Consider the following 19,921-nt stretch of genomic DNA (forward strand, 5'->3'; position numbering starts at 1 on the left):
GCCTGATTAAAAGCACATTAGGGGATTCTGTGATAGGTGACCTTTATCTTACTCCATCTCTAGGGACATTCCACTACTGGGGTGTGTGGGCTGGAAACTGATGCTGAAGAAGTCTGGAAACTGCTGCTGACCCATAGTCCTTAACTCAGGCCAAGTGGCTGGGCAGCTTCTAATGGCAGGGCAGTTTCTGATCAGCTGCCTGAAGCCTAGGGATGTTTTCTCTAGTAACTGATGTAACTTGCTCAATTCTTAGGCCTTGTCTCCTAAACTGCCCATTTGAAGCGTGTCATGGAGTCAACCAAGCCTTCTCAATGCCAGATTTCAGTGTGACTGACAGGTTTTCATTCAGTTTTGAACCACTTAGGCAGATAGATAATGCAAGTATTATCTCTGTTTTTCCTTTCCACATTGTTTTCGTAAAGCATCATTAACTTGTTTTCATTCCATTTTATTTACTATTCTTTTACATCTTATTTTCAGTTGTTCTGTCTGTGTTATCTTTGAAATTGATGGCCATTGCATAGCCCATTCTAACCTCCAACATGTAATCCCCGAGTTTTATATTGTGCTGATATTACAGACCTGTGTCATTATGCCTGGCTCTCAACCTCGTCTGTGTGTCATAAACTGGAGGAAGGGGAAACATTTGAAAAGTTGCTGATTGTTCTGCTGTGAAATATAGATAAAGCTGTTTTTCATTAGTGAGAGGTTGAAGTGTTCTTGAACTTATGACACTAAGCATTGAAATAAAATTGGAATAGTTACAAACTTGTGCTAGAATTGTGAACCCAGACTCCTTTTCTTCTCTTTGTAGTATTACTTATTGATAAGTTGTATATAGTTAAATGAAACCAGCTCTCCAGTCAGTATACCACAATTGTTTCTAGTATCTGTCATAAAAGAGGAAAAGGTACTGTTTTCGTTTTGGATCCAATAAAACTTTAGTTTATCAGAGATTAAGTTCATCAGTCCATCCTGTTAGATCCAAGGCGTTCCTTACCTGACTCTCAAGGCAGAGAGAAATTTCACCTTGCAAAATCCTTTAATCTCTTGCTAGATTAAGGATGCTCTGTCAACAAACAGCATCAGCTCCCCTAGGGCTTTGATAGAAATGTAGAATCTCAGGCCTCATATCAAAATCAAGTCTTCATTTTAAAAAGATTTCTGTGTGATTTCTATATACATGGAGTTTGAGAGGCACTGGCCTATTTTTTAAGCCAAAACTTTTCTGAATCTTCTGTGTTATTTTGAGACTGGGAGTTTATGAATTTGGACAAATAATGTGTTTAAATCTGAACCATTACATTAATGACTTTTCTCTCCAAACACAATAAAATTTTCAATAAATGCAATATAGTTATACTTCTGTAAATTATCACAAAATCACCCTGTACCTATATGGAGATTAAAAATTATTGTTTTACTAGGGGTAATGTTTAAAGTCAATCATTTGACATTTAACTTGACTGTGATAGATTTTATAGTCTTGTATTTCACAATAGTTAGATTTTATGAGTGATAACACACATACACACACAATCTTTGGTGCAGGAATGAATGTTGGGCACACACACACACACACACACACACACACACACACACACAATCTTTGATGCAGGAATGAATGTTGGGCTATGGCCTATGATAAACTTCCCAAGCAAGCACTACACAATCAAGCCTGACCTTCCCGCAATCAATGATTTTGAGCTGTATGAAGTCTAGAAACGGCTTTACAGCAGAACACTCATGTTTACCTGTTCATCTAAAGAGCCATGGAATAAATGTGATAGAGTTAGAGAAATCACGGAGTATCTCAGCAACACCTTCTGTTAAATTTAAAAAGCCATGGCTGCCTCTTAAAATTTCCTCATGACTTTGGCATTGATACTACACATGCTTGAACATTTGCAGAACATTTAGGTCCATCTATATGGTGAATTCCATTCTAATTGTAAACTTCTCATTATGTTCACTTAATTTAGACACTAGAACTGTGATTAAGACCATCCCTTCCCCCCCAACCCCCGCAAAGGACCATGTAGCATGTTAAATCCTTGCCTGCTTTGCTCCACAAAAGGCAGTTCCATCTCTTTTATTTAAATTATTTTCTTGGAAATTTATTTGTGATAAAATAATGTTTAATCTACTAAGGAAGGATTACTTCTAATGGTTCCTAAGTCTTCTCATATGCTTCTCTGGAGAGCTTGGTGGGCATGGCTAAGAGGACCATTAAGAGTTCCCTACAATGTGTGAACTCTTCTTACCCAGCGTTTAATGGAATGACTGCATCTGGATAGGCATTCTGTCTGTTTGTTTGTTTGTTTGTCTCTGCTATGATAAGGATAAGTAGAATTAGATGGATTATTTACTCCGTGGTTTCCTTTCCTTTCCTGTGTTAAAGGTCCTGTGCCTACAGACAGTGGCCCAAATGTGCTACTATTCTCCAATGCATTGACGATGGAACCCTTTTCCATTAAGTTCATTATAAGAGTAATGTTTCTTAGAACAAAAATAAAGATGTGCTAACAGCTCCTCAGAGACTCATGGTGACCACATGAAAAACTGAATACTAGGAAGGAATTACATGCTAATTTTTTTTAGAAATGAAGGGTTTGATTTAAGAATCTTTCAAAGTGATATTTTATAACCTTGAAATGAAGCAGAGAGTTTGACTTCAAATGGTCCTTAATATGATTCTCTAACAAATGAACTTATATCAAACTCATGTCTACTGTGAATTGCCCAAAAGTATTGACCTATGATTCTAATTCATTGCCAACTTGTGGAAACAGGATATTACAAATAGATTAAACAACTGCTGAGTGCTGATTGGGATGATAGATAGACAAGGAGGTGTAAATATAGATAATCCTTCAGAATGTTTAACAACTCCACTGAGAAACAAAGCTTCAATAAGTAATGAGAGAACAAAGGCACCTTAACTTCCTTCTATCAAAAGTAAATCATGGCTCCTTGCCTCAACCAGCAGGGTAGAGTTAGTCCTGGTTTTGCAGGTGAACTATCCCTGAGGGCATGAGAGTAGTAGAACTATTTCTGCTCCTTCCCTGCTGAAGTACTCTGGAGAGCCAGCCCTGCATCTAGCCGGGGCATCACAGTAGAGCGGGCACTGATGACATAAGCAACAGAAGAGTCAGCCCCAAGGGCATTTGAGTTGGATATCTAGCTCTGCCCTTTGATAGCTGTGGCACTGAATGAGCCAGCCAAGGGAAGGCAGGAGAGGCCACCGCTGTGGTGAGGATATAAGATAGATGACTGGCTGACCAGTTCAAATACCTCTCAAGACCAGTTCCAGGGCTTCGAACTGGTCTACCCCAACATGTACCCTATGCATGAGTGTGGGAAGGGGCCAGTACTACAAATCTAAAACTACAGGATCTCCATGGCACAGGGTCACAACAGAATATCTGCAAGAAGTCTCAGTGCAGTTGCAGTATTGATTGTGTAACAGAAGCCAGACCAAGGATGCATTTCAATGAACATTTGAAAGCAAAGATGTATAGACAAAAGGATGTCCTGTGGGACAGGCCTTGGCACATGACAGCATCCACAGATTTATTTTTTCTCTTTTGGAGAGGGAGGTTGCAAGGATAGAGATCCAGTATGAGGGGACAGGACTGGGAGATGAGTGGGATTGGGATGCATGATATGAAATTTACAAAGAATCAATAAAACGATAAAAAAATTTAAAATTGTGGTATCAGCAACTTATCTCTTATTAAAGTTCTCATTAATCTCCATGGCTTAATTCCTTGGAAAAGTTACATAATTTTTCAAAGTGAAGTTATAAAATTTAACATTCATTTAATACGTAACAAGTAGATTTGTAGACTGACAGTAAAGAGAGAAAAACACTTTAAAATGCCAAGTTGTGGTGTAAAAATAATGTCACACTTGTGAGGATAAGCTCAGTTATTGTGTATCTGTGTTTAAAAGTGGCATTTCCATTCCTTAGATCTTTAGTAATACATTTATTTGCTGATATTTGAAAGCAAAAGTGTCTCTAAAACATAACTCCTATACACTGATTTATAAATATACATATCTGTACCTCCTAATCAAAAGTGATGTCACAAAGCAACTGCCTATCAGTTTCATTCTTCCAAGTAAATTGTAATGAATCTGTGCTTTGTGTATTCATAGCCCATCTGAATTTAGTATGTAGGTTGTGCTTTTGATGATACAAACCAAAAATAATGTGGTGGCTCAGATTCAGGGATTCCATGACTAAAATATAAAAGGTAAGTTTAATTTCTGAAACATTAATGCAGTACTTCAGTCCAGGGCCACCTTCTGATATGTTCTAACAGGAATCTAATTATTTTCATTATGGATGTTATGAAAGTCAAGTCATGCACATTTGCATATATTTTCTTAGTTTTTAATCACTCAGAGACTGCTAAACATTTCTCTAGAGAAAAATTCAAAGTACAGAGGAAACTAGGTCTGTTTTAAACCAACGCTACATGGTATATCAGACTGTCTTTTTATCTTGCCTGCCTTAGCTCAGTGAGATGCGATTGGTCTTTGATCTTCAGAAACTGGGGTGGGGAAGGTGAGAATGTATTTTTGTTTTTCACTTGGAATATTTTAGCCTGCTCTAACCAAAATGATGTCAAGACATTTTGGCTTTGAAGACTGACAGTAGCCAAGAAATATGATTAATGTGCTATATTATCGTGTTAGATTCTAAAATCATAGGCCTCAAAGTGACCTTTAAGTACTTGACTCCTAGTTTCCAAGCCTTTAGAAAAGTTCTACAAATGCAGTTAAATCGCTCATTCTTTTAATCATGCAGCCCCTGTGTCTGCTCATGGAAGCATAAAAAGGTGGCATGTAGCAAAATGCTATTCAGTTGTAATAGTTCATATTTTTAAAGTATCAAAAAAGTAATAGTATTCCTCCTGTACAGTTATATAAAGTATGAGCAGAGAGTCCAAATTTCTTTATAGGTGTAGTACCTAGATGGTGAGCCTCACTCCACTAGAGGACCCTACCTCCAGAAATATATTGATAGCACAGTAGGAGTTGATGGGTTATGAATTCTAAAATAAAACAAGAAAACAAAAAGTTCCAGAGGTGGGTATGAGAGGAGATAAGGGGCTGAACTGAGGTAAATGTGATCAAAATAATATTTTGGAAAATATTACTTAGTACATAGAGGTATAGCCAAGGTTTGTGTGTGTGTGTGTGTGTGTGTGTGTGTGTGTGTATTCATAGTGTATATACACCTAAATAAATCATCGTTTTAAATAACTGTCCACTCAAATCAACATGTGCACTAAATCAAAATGTTATTAATACAATGATTGTACTGAGTGCCTCTCCTCTAGCAAGAATTACTTAGCAGACACTGTCACACACATAGATGTAGTTCTTAGTGATGGTTCCACTAGAGGAACAGATGACAAGCAAATCCTATGCTGTCTTGTTGAAATGCCTCCCATTTTCTAATGAATTCCTCTGTCGATGGATGTGTAAGATTCAGTGATGAATGCCAGGGTGGTCAGTACTGAGGGAGTGAGGAGAAGAGGCTGGAATGGCCTTCATTTACTTCAGCCCTCGTCCTCTGTATGGGAAACATTTAATGACTACTTTCTCTTCTTTTTGTTTTGAAGTTGCTTGCCCTTTCTCTACATTAAAACAATGGACACTTTGCCTCCTTTTAGCATATTGTTTGTCTTATGTTTCCTAGCAACATTGTGCAGTGGGAGAAGTCTATCTTTGGAGCAAAATGGCAACAATTCCTTATTCATTCACATGCCAGATAGGAGACTTTAAACACATTATGTCATTTTTCCCTTGTCTTAGTTTTCTCTGCTATCAAGTTAACATAAAAATAATTAATACACAATATGGGCAATCAGTCTTAAAATAATGTTTATAAACACTCCTATCCAATAAAATAATTATCGTAAATATTTAAATATTTATATATATATATATATATATATATATATATATATATATATTGCTTTTATTTTAGAGGTTTTAGTGAAATAGAAGACTATGTTTAATTTGTAGTTGATAGCGTCCTCTTTCTTATGTGCTAGACGAGGCTTCCACATGCTGCCCAAAATATAGTTATCCAAGATGCTTACTTAAAGGCAAAAGCAAGTCCCTAGGTCAAATCGTCAGCTCTACAAGCATCTTATGCTCTTGGGACAATAAACCCAGGTTTATTGTTCTTGAGGCTTTCCCTCTCAGTAACAGGCTACTATTTACTATCTGCCTACCAACCCTTGATGATATCTGCAAGTGATGATTACTCTTTTCTAAACTCTTTCTGTGGGGACTGATTGTGCCTTCTTATTTCACAAATACCCCCTTTTATGTTTATATATGACAAATCCAATTTTACGATACATTTCTAAATACCTGGCTTGATTGGTTCTAAAAACCACTGTCCTTTCTTTGATTGTAAATTGCTTTTATCCAGGACCCTATCTTATAACTATCTCATAACTGAGCACTATGTATAAAGAACATACAGTAAATTAAATTGCATTTGAGATACCAGTCTGGACCATGCGTTCCCAATATCAGTAAAATGTACAACCTTCAAATAAACGGAGTAAGAGTTCTCTGCAGAGAATTTGTTTATTATGTTGTTAACTTATCACTTAGAATGTGATAAAAATCTTCAAATTTATTTTTAAATCAAAGTCTTATATCAAAACAAACATTCCATTTAGAAAGATCTCTAGATTAGCTTGTGCCAATAAAAATATAATCAATTAAAAGTCCACAATTCTGTTTCAATAAGACAAATGGTGTTTGAAAGTGTACCAAAAATTCAAAAAGTTCACCAAAATCCTACACTGTGGAACCAGTCGTACTGATGCTCAATGAGATTTAAAACCCTGTATTTGTACATTGAATAAAAAGGAATATGCTAGTAAGAATGGATGGAACTTCAAGTGCCCTTAAGTTTGCCATCATCAGAACTGAGCTGTAGGCTGTGTAGAAAATAGAGATGTCTCAGTGGATAAAATACTTTCAGTGTGAGCATGGGGCTTCAGTTCAAATCCTCAGAACCTATATAAAGCTAAATACAGTGGCCGTGGCTAGAATCTCAGCACTCCAATGGTGAGAAATCAGACACAAGAAACTTCCCAAGTGCTCACGGGACAGCTAATTTGGCATGTGTAGGAGCAAAACAAGAAAACCTGTCTCAGACAAGGTGGAAGGAGAGGACCCTTGCCTTGTGGAGTGGCTATCAAGTAGGTAAAACCACAAATACCTGTTTGTCCTTCTGCCTTCACACATGTAACACATGTGCATGTCTTTGCTCACATAGAAACATGTATATGTAAACATGCACACATTGAATGTTTTAAATGGTAGCTTTTTACTTCATGTGCCTTTGAGTTTTACAGATTTAACCCCTTCATTTTCAAGACAAAGAGGTGGTTTATTGGTCATGATTTCTGTGAAGCTAAGTGTTAAACGACGGGTATTCTGGTTTTCTGTGTCACATTATTTACTAGCAAGCCAAAGCCAAGGATCCTAAACACTCTCTAATTTGTTTTTCTGAGTTTAAAATTAAGGGGCCAATCGCTAGACTTGTCGCATTCAGCTATGATGATCCAAAGGATCTTTGAAGACATGAAGGTGACATCTCTTCACATGCCATATGTAAAGATATAATGCATCCTTTTTGCTTGAGGGATATGTTTGTGGCTAGTCTAGATGAGTCTATTAATTATTAATATATACTAGATTCTATTGCATATGTCTCTGAAAGTTCTTTTTATAGTCTAATATATGCTCTTGTTACACTGATGGTTTCTGTGTTTGTTTTTACAGAATGTCTTTATTATATAAAATCCTTTCACCTGAGAATATCCAATGATAAGCATGATACGGATGCCATAAATTATGGTTTAATAAAAGGAAGCATGCTTTCTGAATGTAGTGTGCATTTGTAATATACTATGTCCATTCCTATCTACTAGAGACTGTTAAAACCAATTGAATTTGGAGGGTTCAAAAACTTCAATGAGAAAAATGAGATTTTTTTTTGAGATGTGGTATATAAAAAAGTAATTACTCATTTCTTCATGATTACTTCTTTTCTGAAATGAAATGAAATATTTTATAAGTCATATCATCTATATTAGAGGGGGCTGACTTGAGGGCATTTAGCACTAAATTAATCACTTAAGTTTTTTTTCTTATTTTATTTCTTAGGCACAATGTAGAATTGTATGATCTGTGATCATGTTTCATATACAGGGGAAGATTCACAAGCAGATTGATATACATTGGTACCACCCACCCCCCAATGTGCAGCACAACCTACTTGTAAAAGAAGGATTCTGTTAATTTCTCCAAACCTTTGACACCTTGTGTGGGTCTAGGATACCTCCTTTATGACAAGATTGTGTGAGGATAAAATGCTTCAGTAGACCTCAAATGCTTCGATTGATTGCTACTTCACACATCATACTATCACTGTAGCTTCTCATACACGCGAGTTAAGCTGTGTGAGTGTTCTTTCTACATGTTTGTTTACTGTTTGCGCACTCATGTGTGTTTCCTCTTACAGATGGCTACACAACTGATGACATTGAGTTTTACTGGCGTGGCGATGACAATGCAGTCACAGGAGTGACAAAGATTGAGCTTCCTCAGTTCTCCATCGTAGATTATAAACTCATCACCAAGAAAGTTGTTTTCTCCACAGGTTTGTAACAAGGGGAGAATTTAAGCAAAAAGAACTTCATTCCATTTTTTTTTTTTTTTTTTTTTTTTGTCAGATGAATACCTTGATATGGAGTTGGGGGTGAGGGCAGTGGCTCTGTATCCTAGGAACCAGCAGAATAGAAGCTATGCTATAACTCCTGTTTCTCAAGAGGCCCCTTGTACCATTCAGAAACTTCCAAGTGTTTCTGGGAAGCAGTCTCAAGTAGAGCCCAACCCTCCTCTTCACTGCTCATGTGCCAGAGGAAAGATGAGATTTAGAGATGGGGTGTAGAAAGAGGGAGGGAAAGAAAGGTGACTCAGACTTAGGCATCTCAACTTTTTTAAAAAATCACTTTTTAAAAAAGCATTATAGTTTGCCAAGGGCAGTTCATTAGGCCCCTAGAGATGAAACATGACATCCTCTAAAGTAAGTAGCCTTGAAGGCCATGTTTTCCTCAGAACATGAGAATTTCATTAGCTCCAGCTTATCTTTGAGCTGACATCTTCCAAACACTGTGATGACACAGACCCCTTTACCTCAAGATCTCAGGCATCTGTGATGTTGTGGGTGGCTGCATGAGTTTTCTAAAGATGATATGGGAAAGCACTCACTTGCTAGAAACTACTTCAGTGGAAGTAATAGGCTTGCTGGAATATTCATCTTGGTGTTTTTCTTGTTGAAATGAATCCAACAGGCACATAAATAACTACCTCCACTGTAGATTTGGAGAATCGCCTTTCTGCCAAGGATTCTGATACTTAGAGAGCTGTAAACCACTTTCTGCAAAAGCTGTGTTGTGACTTAGTAAAAATACAAAGTTAACTCTAGCTTAGGAGGAGTGGAAAAAAGCCCGGAAGCTTTCTGTGAGCCTGGGGTTTTTAAATCCCTATAATTCGGTAGAAAGGATATCCTGAAAATATTTGGATTGCATATATACTAAGACTTCTGATGCTTTAGCCCAAGAAAACTCAACAATACTTTCTTATAAAGAGCAAGTATATTGACTTTCTTGCCTTTGACAGTGTGAACCTTTCACATTCCAAGCTGGCATACTCCAATATGTCTTCTCTGTAATGCTAACTCCCCAGAACTCCATAGTGAAAGGATTCATATCTAAGAAACTTATATTGTTTGGTACCTGGAGGAGTGGAATTGTTCTGGTGGTTCAGGTTTTTTGGTAGCCTAGTACATGCTAAGAGTTGTGTCTTTAGCATGACATTTGTCCTAGGTTTATATCTCATAAATCTTACTTAGAGATGCTAATTCTCTACATTTTCTTGAGTGAGGCTATACACAGTGAAAGACACCTAGGTTCTGATCACAGACTGAAATTGCATCTTATTTTTTCTGAGGGTGTTTGTTACTGCCACCAGGGCCTTCAGCTTTATTCTTATATTAAAAGATGAAAATTTATAGGGTAAATGTACTAAGAACTGAAATAGGGAAACCAAGTGACCATACAAATTGTGTTTTCCTAGCAGTTTCAGAGAATTAATACCTTTGATGTAAAACATGAGGCTGATCCAGAAGAGGAAGGGTTCTTTAGTCACTGATAAGCACAGGATGTATCCCACACTTGAGTGTCCTGTTGCTCATTCAAACACCTGAGATCTCAGACTATATTTACAGAACAAAAATGCCCTTCACCCATAGCTAAAATTACATTTAAGAAAGAAGTACAAAGTTTTTATGGGCTTTTAATGGAAAGTACCTTATAAATATTGATAATGATCATGTTCTCAAATTGCCCTTCCAGGTTCTTATCCCAGATTGTCCCTAAGTTTTAAGCTGAAAAGAAACATTGGCTACTTCATCTTGCAGACATACATGCCGTCAATTCTGATTACCATTCTCTCCTGGGTCTCCTTTTGGATTAACTATGATGCTTCTGCTGCACGGGTTGCGTTAGGTAGGTCATTGGCAAACTGTGGAATCCTCTCTCTCCTCTCCCTCATCTCCTCCTCTCTGCCCCTCCTCCCAAGTGGGGGGGGGGTGGTGTTTGTGTGTGTGTGTCCAAACATGGATGCCTTACTTTCCTCACCCAGAATTTTGTGGTATATAAGATGGGACTTTTCCTATTAAAAGAGTTCAGTCATGAGATTTCTCTGATCTGATTCAGTGTTAAATCAATTAAACACGAATTAAAGCTCTTCCATGTCAAAATTAGTTAGTGGTAGAACTGTTGGTAATGAAATTGGTTTCATCAGTTTGATAGTCTTATCAAAACATATTTTGTGTAATAATGCTTGCATAATTGCTCAATTTGTCTCCATGCTTCTTCACCTGCAGAATGTTCCTTTTTATCTTCTATCCCAGCACAGATATGTACTATATAATATATTTATACATAAAAAATTTTCTGATGGTTTATCCATGTTTCAGGATAGCATGTAGAGGGCAGGAGACAGAGTCACGATGCTGGGACAACCTTTTAAGTCTTAGTTCACCATATGCCTAACTTTGTTTTTCTGTCATAACATCAGATGTGAATAAATCACATTTAGTAAACATTTAATGCAAATTGTATGACCTCTTGCTCAGATTTCTCTATTTACATTTCTGACTGATCCCTTTTAAAATTGGGAGTTGTTTGGCTTCACCATAAGATAGAGTCATTACACTCATAGAAAGGCCATTCATTTCTCATTCAAAAACATTTGCATCGAACATGTGCTGACACAGTGAGGTGCTGAAAATGCATTCCTCCTGCTCTGAAAAATACATTCTAGCAGCAAATATAGATAAGAGTCTTAAAAGCAAGGAGGTGGAAGCCTCCCTGACATCCACCAACCGACCAGATCATAGAAATGTAGTCCATATACACAATGGAACTTTATTCAACTGCAAAAAAGAAAAAAAGTAAAGAAAAGACAATAGAAGAAAAGTAGTCTAATCTGGAAATTATAATAAGGGAAGTTCTCAGAAAAAAAAATTGCCACATTTTTTAATCTCATGGGGACCCTAACTTTGAATGTTGATATGTATACGTGCGTGTATGTGTGTGAATGAAACCGGAAGGGAAACCATGCGAGGAAAAAAGAAGGTGTTGTGGAAAGAGAGGAGGGCACCAGACTTCATGTGAAAGCAAAAAGGTGAGGTGGATAGCCAAAGTGGGACAGAGAAATTGGGTAGAGGAGGGGTGGTGAGGAGTAACAACATTGCTTGAAAATGTCATAATAAAAACCTAAAATTTTGCAAGTTAGTTTTAAAAAGACAAAAAAAGGGACTCCGACTAACCATCAAAAGTTATCACATAAGGTGAGTGTGCAGAGAGAAGTAACCAAGTATATGGTAATTAAGCCTGGGAGTGGTACCATGATGAAGACTGACCTCACACAGAAGTTATTACAGGAGAAAAGAAAATCAAGAAAATCAAGATCGGGGATGACTGTCCAAACTCCTCCAAAAGCTCCTGAGTTGGGAACAAAGGGGAATGTCAATGGAACCTGGCAGGGGACAGTATTGAGAAAAGTCATAGGGAGAGAGATAGTAGGAGATGGGGAACTAAAGACTCCAGAAGGGAATCAGGAGTGGGGTACAAAGTTTTGCTTTTATACCAAGTGAAATAGAGACACAAAGCAGGAAAGTTGTAGGACTTAGTTTCAGTTCTGTGGGGTGGTATTAGATGCTGTTAGGTTAGACTGAGATGAACAAGGATGGGAGGGAGGGGCAGTGAGCTCCAGGACTGAGTCAAGTCTCTCTCATGTATGTCCTTAGACTGACAAAAACTACCCATGTAAACTAACCACACACATACTTTCTATTTAGTTAGTTTTCTGATGCTCTCCCCTAAGCACTGAAAGACTCACTGGAGAAAGGTCCATATGTAGTTATATCTAAGTGCTGTCTTAAACAGGGCTTATTGTTCATAAAATGCTAATAAAGAAATGGAAACCATATACTGTGATTTCATAAAATAAAGCAGATATCTATTTTGTGTCTATTGCACAAACAAGTGATTTATTGATGCTTTCAAAGAAATGCTTAAAATATCTTTGCATTTGACTATTTATTATTAGTTACACAATTACCTTCAAATGGCATTCAGATTAATACTATAGTCAGGTTTAGTAAGTGCATACTATAGTAATACCTGTTATAGAAATAACTGGGAGTAAAATGAAATTGAAAGTGTTTCAAAATGACTCATACAGAAGACTGAGGTCTGTAAGGAAACATCTTAACTAAAGTCAATTGACGTCCAGACTAGTGTTCAGGTAACTACTTACTCATGAGCCCTACGTGGCTTCTGCTTAAATCAAAATAGAAATCACTAATGAGACAGGATTAAAGAAGATAGTTACACTGGAGAAGTCTTTGGAAAATGAAGTTTAAGTTTTGAGATGTGTTTATGGGTTGTTCGGGAGGTGAATATTCCTGATGATATCAATAACAGCTTCCTACCTGTGTGATGTGGTGTCTGTCTGTACTTCGTCTTCTTACTTATCACTACATAGTTGGGACTGCATCATACCAAGTTCTCTGAATTCCCAATATTTTTATCTTCCAGTGACAGCTCTGAGACTAATGGCTCTCTACTGTTAGAGATGCCTGCTTACTAGACAAGCAATTATAGCCTGAGGTCACATCTCCAATAAGGACCACTGTAACTGATTTGTGTCTCATGTCTGTGTGTTATGTATTCAATTGCCCAATTCAAAATCATAATCACTCTAGTTTCTGTTTCTTTAACACTATGCCACTGTCTTTCAAATGTTTGTACTAGTTTGTGTATGTTATCTACATAATGCATTCAGAGATCTGTTTCTGCCATTTCAATTTACCTTTCCATTATTTATATGGATTATCATAGAAACCTTTAACCTAGTATTCTTTCTTTCTGCCTTATATTGCATTCCTTCATTCCCATGCTGCTCCCAGGTGATTTCTTAAATTCAATATATCCATGTTTATGCTTGCCTACCTTCGTGTAGCCAGCATTGGGCATTATCTTTAAGTAAGCAGGCTTTCATTTGACCTCCATCCTTCAAATATATCTGTATATATTTGAAAATCTTGAATCTTATTAAAGAACTGTGAACTCTCTGTAACCCAACCTTTACACAAATTTTTCCTACCCATGACATACTGGGGTTTGCTGTAACTTTTCATCTCTAGTCTCGGGCTGATTAAGCAACAGCCACTCATTTTTCGGAAAGCACCTTCAAAAAAATCTCCATTCTTGACACTGAGATGTCAGGAATATGAACTAGGATCTTCTCTATGCTAATTTGCTCCAAATATAAACATGTAGTATAGTATTTAATCCACATGTCCAATTCTCTACTTCATAAATAAATATAAATAGAAAAATACAGTCAAAGAATAATTTCTATAAAAATTCATGTTCACTTTAAGTTAATTTTCACATAATGCCAGGAAGGGTCACTAGGCTGATTTACAACAAATTTCTATCAAATAGATAAATATATATATATATAAATAAGCTAGCTTTTCTAGATATTATGAGAACAATAAGGAAATAGGAATGTTATTACTCTAATTTTTTTCTTTACCTTTTCTTTTTTTCAGGTATTACAACTGTCCTAACAATGACCACAATCAACACCCACCTCCGGGAGACTCTCCCTAAAATCCCCTATGTAAAAGCCATTGACATGTACCTAATGGGGTGCTTTGTCTTCGTCTTCATGGCCCTTCTGGAGTATGCTTTGGTCAACTACATCTTCTTTGGGAGAGGACCCCAGCGCCAAAAGAAAGCAGCTGAGAAAGCTGCTAATGCCAACAATGAGAAGATGCGCCTGGATGTCAACAAGGTACACTTGCACAGAAATGGTTTCTGTTGCTTAAACTCAGAGGAGTCCTGTGGAACTTGATGGTGTTGTTAGACATAAGAAAACAGGGCATAGGAAACAAAACTGTAATTTCCTTTCAAAATTCCCTAAATGATAAGTGAGAGGCAAAATAGGCTCCCCAAACTTATCACCCAACTCTTGGATCCCCTTTCTTTCATACAATGGTTGCTCAAACTTCCACACAAGCTATTTTCCTATATATGAGAATCACATAATTAATTGACATCTCTCTAAATTTAATTAAAAGGAAAAGTTTATTTTATCTTACTCAATAGTGCTTGCTGGTACCTGACCTTAAATATAAAATAAAATTGCATCATTAAACAGTGGCTTATACTAAATGAAGGCTCTGAACCTTAGATCTACATTCTCTTTGATTTGAAATACAAGTAAACACATTTAGAAATATGTTAATTACCTACTAACAACAACCTGAGATTTTACCCTTCTGAGTAATAAAAAAGATGGGAAGAAGTAGGGAAAAGTAAAGCCATTTTCTTAGGTGATGTACGTTTGCTTAAAGCCTTGCCCTTGTTGTGCCAGAGCCCTTCCCTGCATAAGCCCCCATCTTCATCAAGTGAAGCAGGATCAAAAACTTCCTACATAAGTTTGTTTACACAACAATTTTTGGTTTTGTTTTCCTTGAAGTCAGTTTTTCATCTCAGTAGTATGCCCAGAAGAGAACTGTTTTAAAGCCTGAATCCTGGGTCCCTCCTAAGCCTGGGCATCATCCATTTTAAAGGTTCATTGGGCTGTTCTTATTTGGAACCCATTTTAGGTATCATCCCTTTGAGGGATTTGGGCAGCAGTCTCAGTGGAGGTGAGCTTTTTGGATTCAAATGTAATCTCACCTCGCTTACTGTTGTAGAGCTTTCTGCCTTAGACAGGATAATTGTGAAGACATTTCTTCATATTCTATGCTTGAACTTTTTTAGTTAAATATTTTCATCAACATCTGTCCTAGTGTTTATGATATAACATAGACTGCAGAACTCATTTAATAATTCATTCTGTTGACGTGGGAAAAAGAAATGTGCTTAAACTCCCTGAACTTATAACCCATAACAATAATTCACCAGGACACTGACGTGTTAATGTCTTCAACTTTGTTTTAATTCCAAGGATAGAACTCAAGTAATCTCCACCATTGAAATTTACTTGTAGACAGGACCATGGAGACTTCTGGATCATGTTCCCAACTTAACCATAGGACTGATATTTGTTTATAGACTATTTTTTAAATTAAAAACATCTTTCTCAGAAGATATTTATAATGATAAGTTTTATCTGTCATCTATGAAAGCCAATAAGCATGGGTTCTAGGAACTGCCCATTTATTCTCAGGGCTTGGGTATTCTATAGCTGGAGTCTTTTGGCTGCTAAACAGTGATAGCCAGCCTATTGGTATGCTTTTCCCAAGTTGACAAATGAGAGTATTGTTAAAATTGCTTCATGATTCACCAGATAGAGTATCCTAAGTAAAGAAAACAGAAAGAATAATAAATAAAAGTGTCTCCTAGGACTCGAGTTTGAAATCAGTTTAAACAATTGCCTGATGCAAGTCCGACTTAATAAGATAACATCTGATCCCTTTTCACCTCGCCTACCTGATCTTTTTATACTAATTTGCATTTAAATGATAAATTTAAGATTGAGGCAGAGAAGATTTTAAATAAATGGAACCTAAAGAGCCTTACAAACTTTTAAAGTCAATTGTTTCCAGATGGAAGCAGGGAAAAGCTCACTTTTTGATAATGAAAAGCCCGACTTCCTGGCTGAGAGTGGGCACAGTGAAGATCATAGCAAAACAAGGAACACAGGAGAATGGCACCTTTTAGTACATCATTGGTTTCCAAAACGGGGAATTTTGCTCCCTAGAGACAGTGTAACAACGCCTAGATACATTTTTGCTTGTCAAACTAGGAGATAGTGATTGCTACTGGTACTTCATATGTGGTAGCCAAGGATGCCAGTAAACTTCTCACAGTGCCCAGGACAGCTTACCCAAAGATAAAGAATCATCTTGCCCAAAGTACCCAGCCTTCTTACTTCAAACCTGAAAGACAGAGTTCCACAAAGAATATATTTGATATTTGAATTGGGTTTCATTACTCTTTTGACCACATGGTTTGACTATTTTGATTAGCACCCAACCTCCCACCCCAAAAAATATCAAGCACAATTCAACATCAAATTTTAAATCAATCAGGTTTAATATTTGGCCCTATGTGACAATAGACAGAGTCAACCTGTCTGACCTTCAGTATGTCATCTATAAAACAAGATCAATCCTTTTCTCATGGTGTTATTATAAAAATATGTGAAGATTATTGTGATACTGTGAAATGAGAGTGAGTCCTCACTATCTAACAGCCATCCATTAAATATTAGGTATTAATAAATTGATATTCTTATGTATGTTAAGCATTGTTGTTTTCACAGGCAAATAGCCCAACTGCATACCTATCCTTTGATTTTACATTGTCCAACATCCCCAAAGTACAGTACCTAAAATAGAATATATGTCAGAAATTATTATAACAACAAGGTAATGAATTTTTCAGTGATTATTAGCACCAAAACTATTGTGTCAAATTCCACCAGACATTTTATAGGGCAGAACATTTGACATCATCCTGATTAGATTAAAACAAAACAAACAAACAAACAAAATGTCCATGTAGCATTTCAGATACTGACTTTCTTTTCACCCAGCACAAAAGGTCAGAGAAGATCCACACTGAGTTCCGATTATGTAATCCTTTCTTTTATGTCACTATCATTCATAGTGCCACTATTTCTTATCAGAAATGTCCCTTCTTTTCAACTGTAATACTAAGGTTATCCCCCCCCCCCAAGATTGGACACATAATCAGCTAAGTATTGTTATCTCCCACAACAAAAAAAGAATCAGCTGCTACGAGGATTAGATTTTTTTTCTACTTTGATGGCTTCCTAAAGAGGGAAGGACTATATCTGCTCAGCTGCGGTGATTTTTAAACTGTACTGTCCCAAGGTCAAGGTAGGATGAGATGGGGAAGGTCAAAAGGAGAAACATACAGTTAGTTTCATATTTTCTTTTTCTTCTTTATTAGTTACTGTTAATTTTTTGAAAATATTTTTTTTAGCTTTGAAAACACTTGCCACCCTGCCTTTAAGTAAATCAGAAATGAAAGCTAATAAGGAAAACATGCTGTAGCCACAAGTGTAGAAAGCTAACCAAGGCCTCCAGACCTACTCTAGGTGTTCTCAGCCATATGTAGTGAACATTCCACAATGCTGAGCAAAACAAAGGAAAATTGCAGCTCTCTTTCCATATTAGTCCATCTGAGCAATCAGTTCTTCAGTTTACTTGACTTAAACCCCCCAACCTGCACAAGAAAGTCTATAACGGAGTGCTTTTTTTTCACCTGTCCTTAGGTAACATTCTAAATGGTAAAATACTAAGTTTAAAATCAACTTCAAACCAACAGGAACCCTGCTGATATTTTCCCAAATGTGGTTATTTAAAACATAGAATAGCTTCCAAAATTAAATAATGAGAAAAATATGCAACATCTACCTTGATGTGAGCAAAGTCTGCTCATGTGAGATGGATAGATAGATAGATAGATAGATAGATAGATAGATAGATAGATAGATAGATAGTTTGTGTATGTATGTGTTTCCTAATAGAATTTGCTTTTGGTTCATTTTCACTCTCTGTTTTCCTAGTGACTAAAGTTTTCAACCCATTGCTTTCTGAGCTTTAAGCTTTATGTGGCTTCCTAACTTCTTTTTCTGCCAGTTACTAAGTATTTGCATATTTGAGAATCTGGTCATTCTTTCCATTTCAGTCTTGGCTATTGCATACTTGAAATCCCTCCAAAGTATTTTTCATATTGAGAAACCTATAGCCAACAGTTTTCTAAGTAAAACTCTTCCCAAAAGGATCCTTATTTGAGGTTCTTTATTTGCACTGGGGTGTTGTGACTCTGTATGGTCCTTATGACTTTGCTGAATCTTTTGTAATGCAAAGTCCCTAAGGCATTTTCAATGTATTCCTACTGCTTAGAATTAACTATTAAAAGTCTTTTGAAAATCAGCTAATCAGCATTCTCCCATTCTTCACTAGTATTGGTCTTTTTCTTTATGTTTCCTGAAGACCAATAGCGTTTATATACTCCCAGTTCACCTGAGCTATAGGTGCCACCCGTCAACTGAATTAGCAAAGTTTTTACTTTGTCTTCCAGATTTTTTTATAAAGATATTAAACAAAATGGGACCCAGTATCGATCCTTGTGGGACCCTACTGGAGACCTCTCCCCAACTAGACGTACTACCAATTATGATTTCTCTCTGTATACGGTTAGATAGCCAGTTTTTTTAAATCCATTTATTTCTATTTCTGTTTGGTACACATTTGTTTAGCTGTTCCCATTAACCTCATCTTTGGCATCTATGAAGATAATCCATAGTCATGTGTGCACAGGGATCTTAGTCTAAGAGAAATGTCCTCTAAAGACCTACTGGAGTCTTCAAAATAATACAACTGAAGTGGGCATAAGCCTTAAGAAATGATTGCAGTATTAGAGAGCAAAGTAAGCCAATTGCATTTAGATTTGCCTGTTGTCTCTATAAAGAAAGTGCATTATCAGGATGAATCTTGGGTTTTCTCGGTTTTGTTGTTGGGTGGTTTGTACAGCTGAGTGAATAGGGAGTTAAACTTTTCATCTTTTCTTGTTTGGAATATGGGAATTCAGAACCTTCACTTTTTGCCCAGGATTATTTTATTTGTAACTAGGATTGTTATATTTGCATCAAGTCCTAGCTTTATTGTTATTTATTTTCTAATTAAATAAGATTTTGACAGGTCTAGCACTAGTATCATGAGAGATAAAGATAGAAATTGAAAGTATTCCTTGTGAAAACTTGTGATTAACCAAATCTTGCTCAATTTGTTGACTAATACTTAAGAGTCGAGGCTTCAATCCTCATGTGCCCATGAGCTTAACTGGCCAACAGCCCATTCTATTACCTTCTAAATGAGAAGAAGAGAAAGAACATGTTAATGTTCAGCTTTCCACCCAATCATCCACCATTAATCCATTGAGACATCTTGGTATTGTGTCTTAATGTCTATTTCCTAATGGTGATAAATTGATCCTGAGTGCTTTTCAACCTTTTGTGTGAGGACTTGATGCCCAGTGGGTACCCATGTTCTGTCTTCCATCCCATTCTTCCTTCATTTGACGAGTGTGGCTTCAAAAGTCTTGACACTTCATTCTTCGGCTTTTGTGCACAGGCACAGATTTGGGTGACATATTAGATGGTGCCTTGGTTTGATAGTTCCTTGCTTTCCAATATTGCACGGTTTGTTAAGTATTTACCCAAGAAATGGCATTAGGTTCTGGGATCA

The 19,921-nt window shown here is 36.7% G+C and overlaps 1 protein-coding gene across 2 annotated transcripts in view; it reads left to right on the forward strand.

Moving 5' to 3' along the window:
- Positions 1–19,921, forward strand: part of Gabrb2 (gamma-aminobutyric acid type A receptor beta2 subunit) — a 217,816-nt gene that overhangs the window by 170,016 nt on the left and 27,879 nt on the right. For both annotated transcript variants that reach the window (XM_021212616.2, XM_029546040.1), the window contains 3 exons: positions 8,570–8,707; positions 10,464–10,616; positions 14,240–14,484. In XM_021212616.2, coding sequence (XP_021068275.1) covers positions 8,570–8,707; positions 10,464–10,616; positions 14,240–14,484 — 536 coding nt within the window. The remainder of the gene's footprint in view (positions 1–8,569; positions 8,708–10,463; positions 10,617–14,239; positions 14,485–19,921) is intronic.

Source organism: Mus pahari, chromosome 14, assembly GCF_900095145.1.
Source record: "Mus pahari chromosome 14, PAHARI_EIJ_v1.1, whole genome shotgun sequence".
NCBI classification, from domain to species: Eukaryota; Metazoa; Chordata; class Mammalia; order Rodentia; family Muridae; genus Mus; species Mus pahari.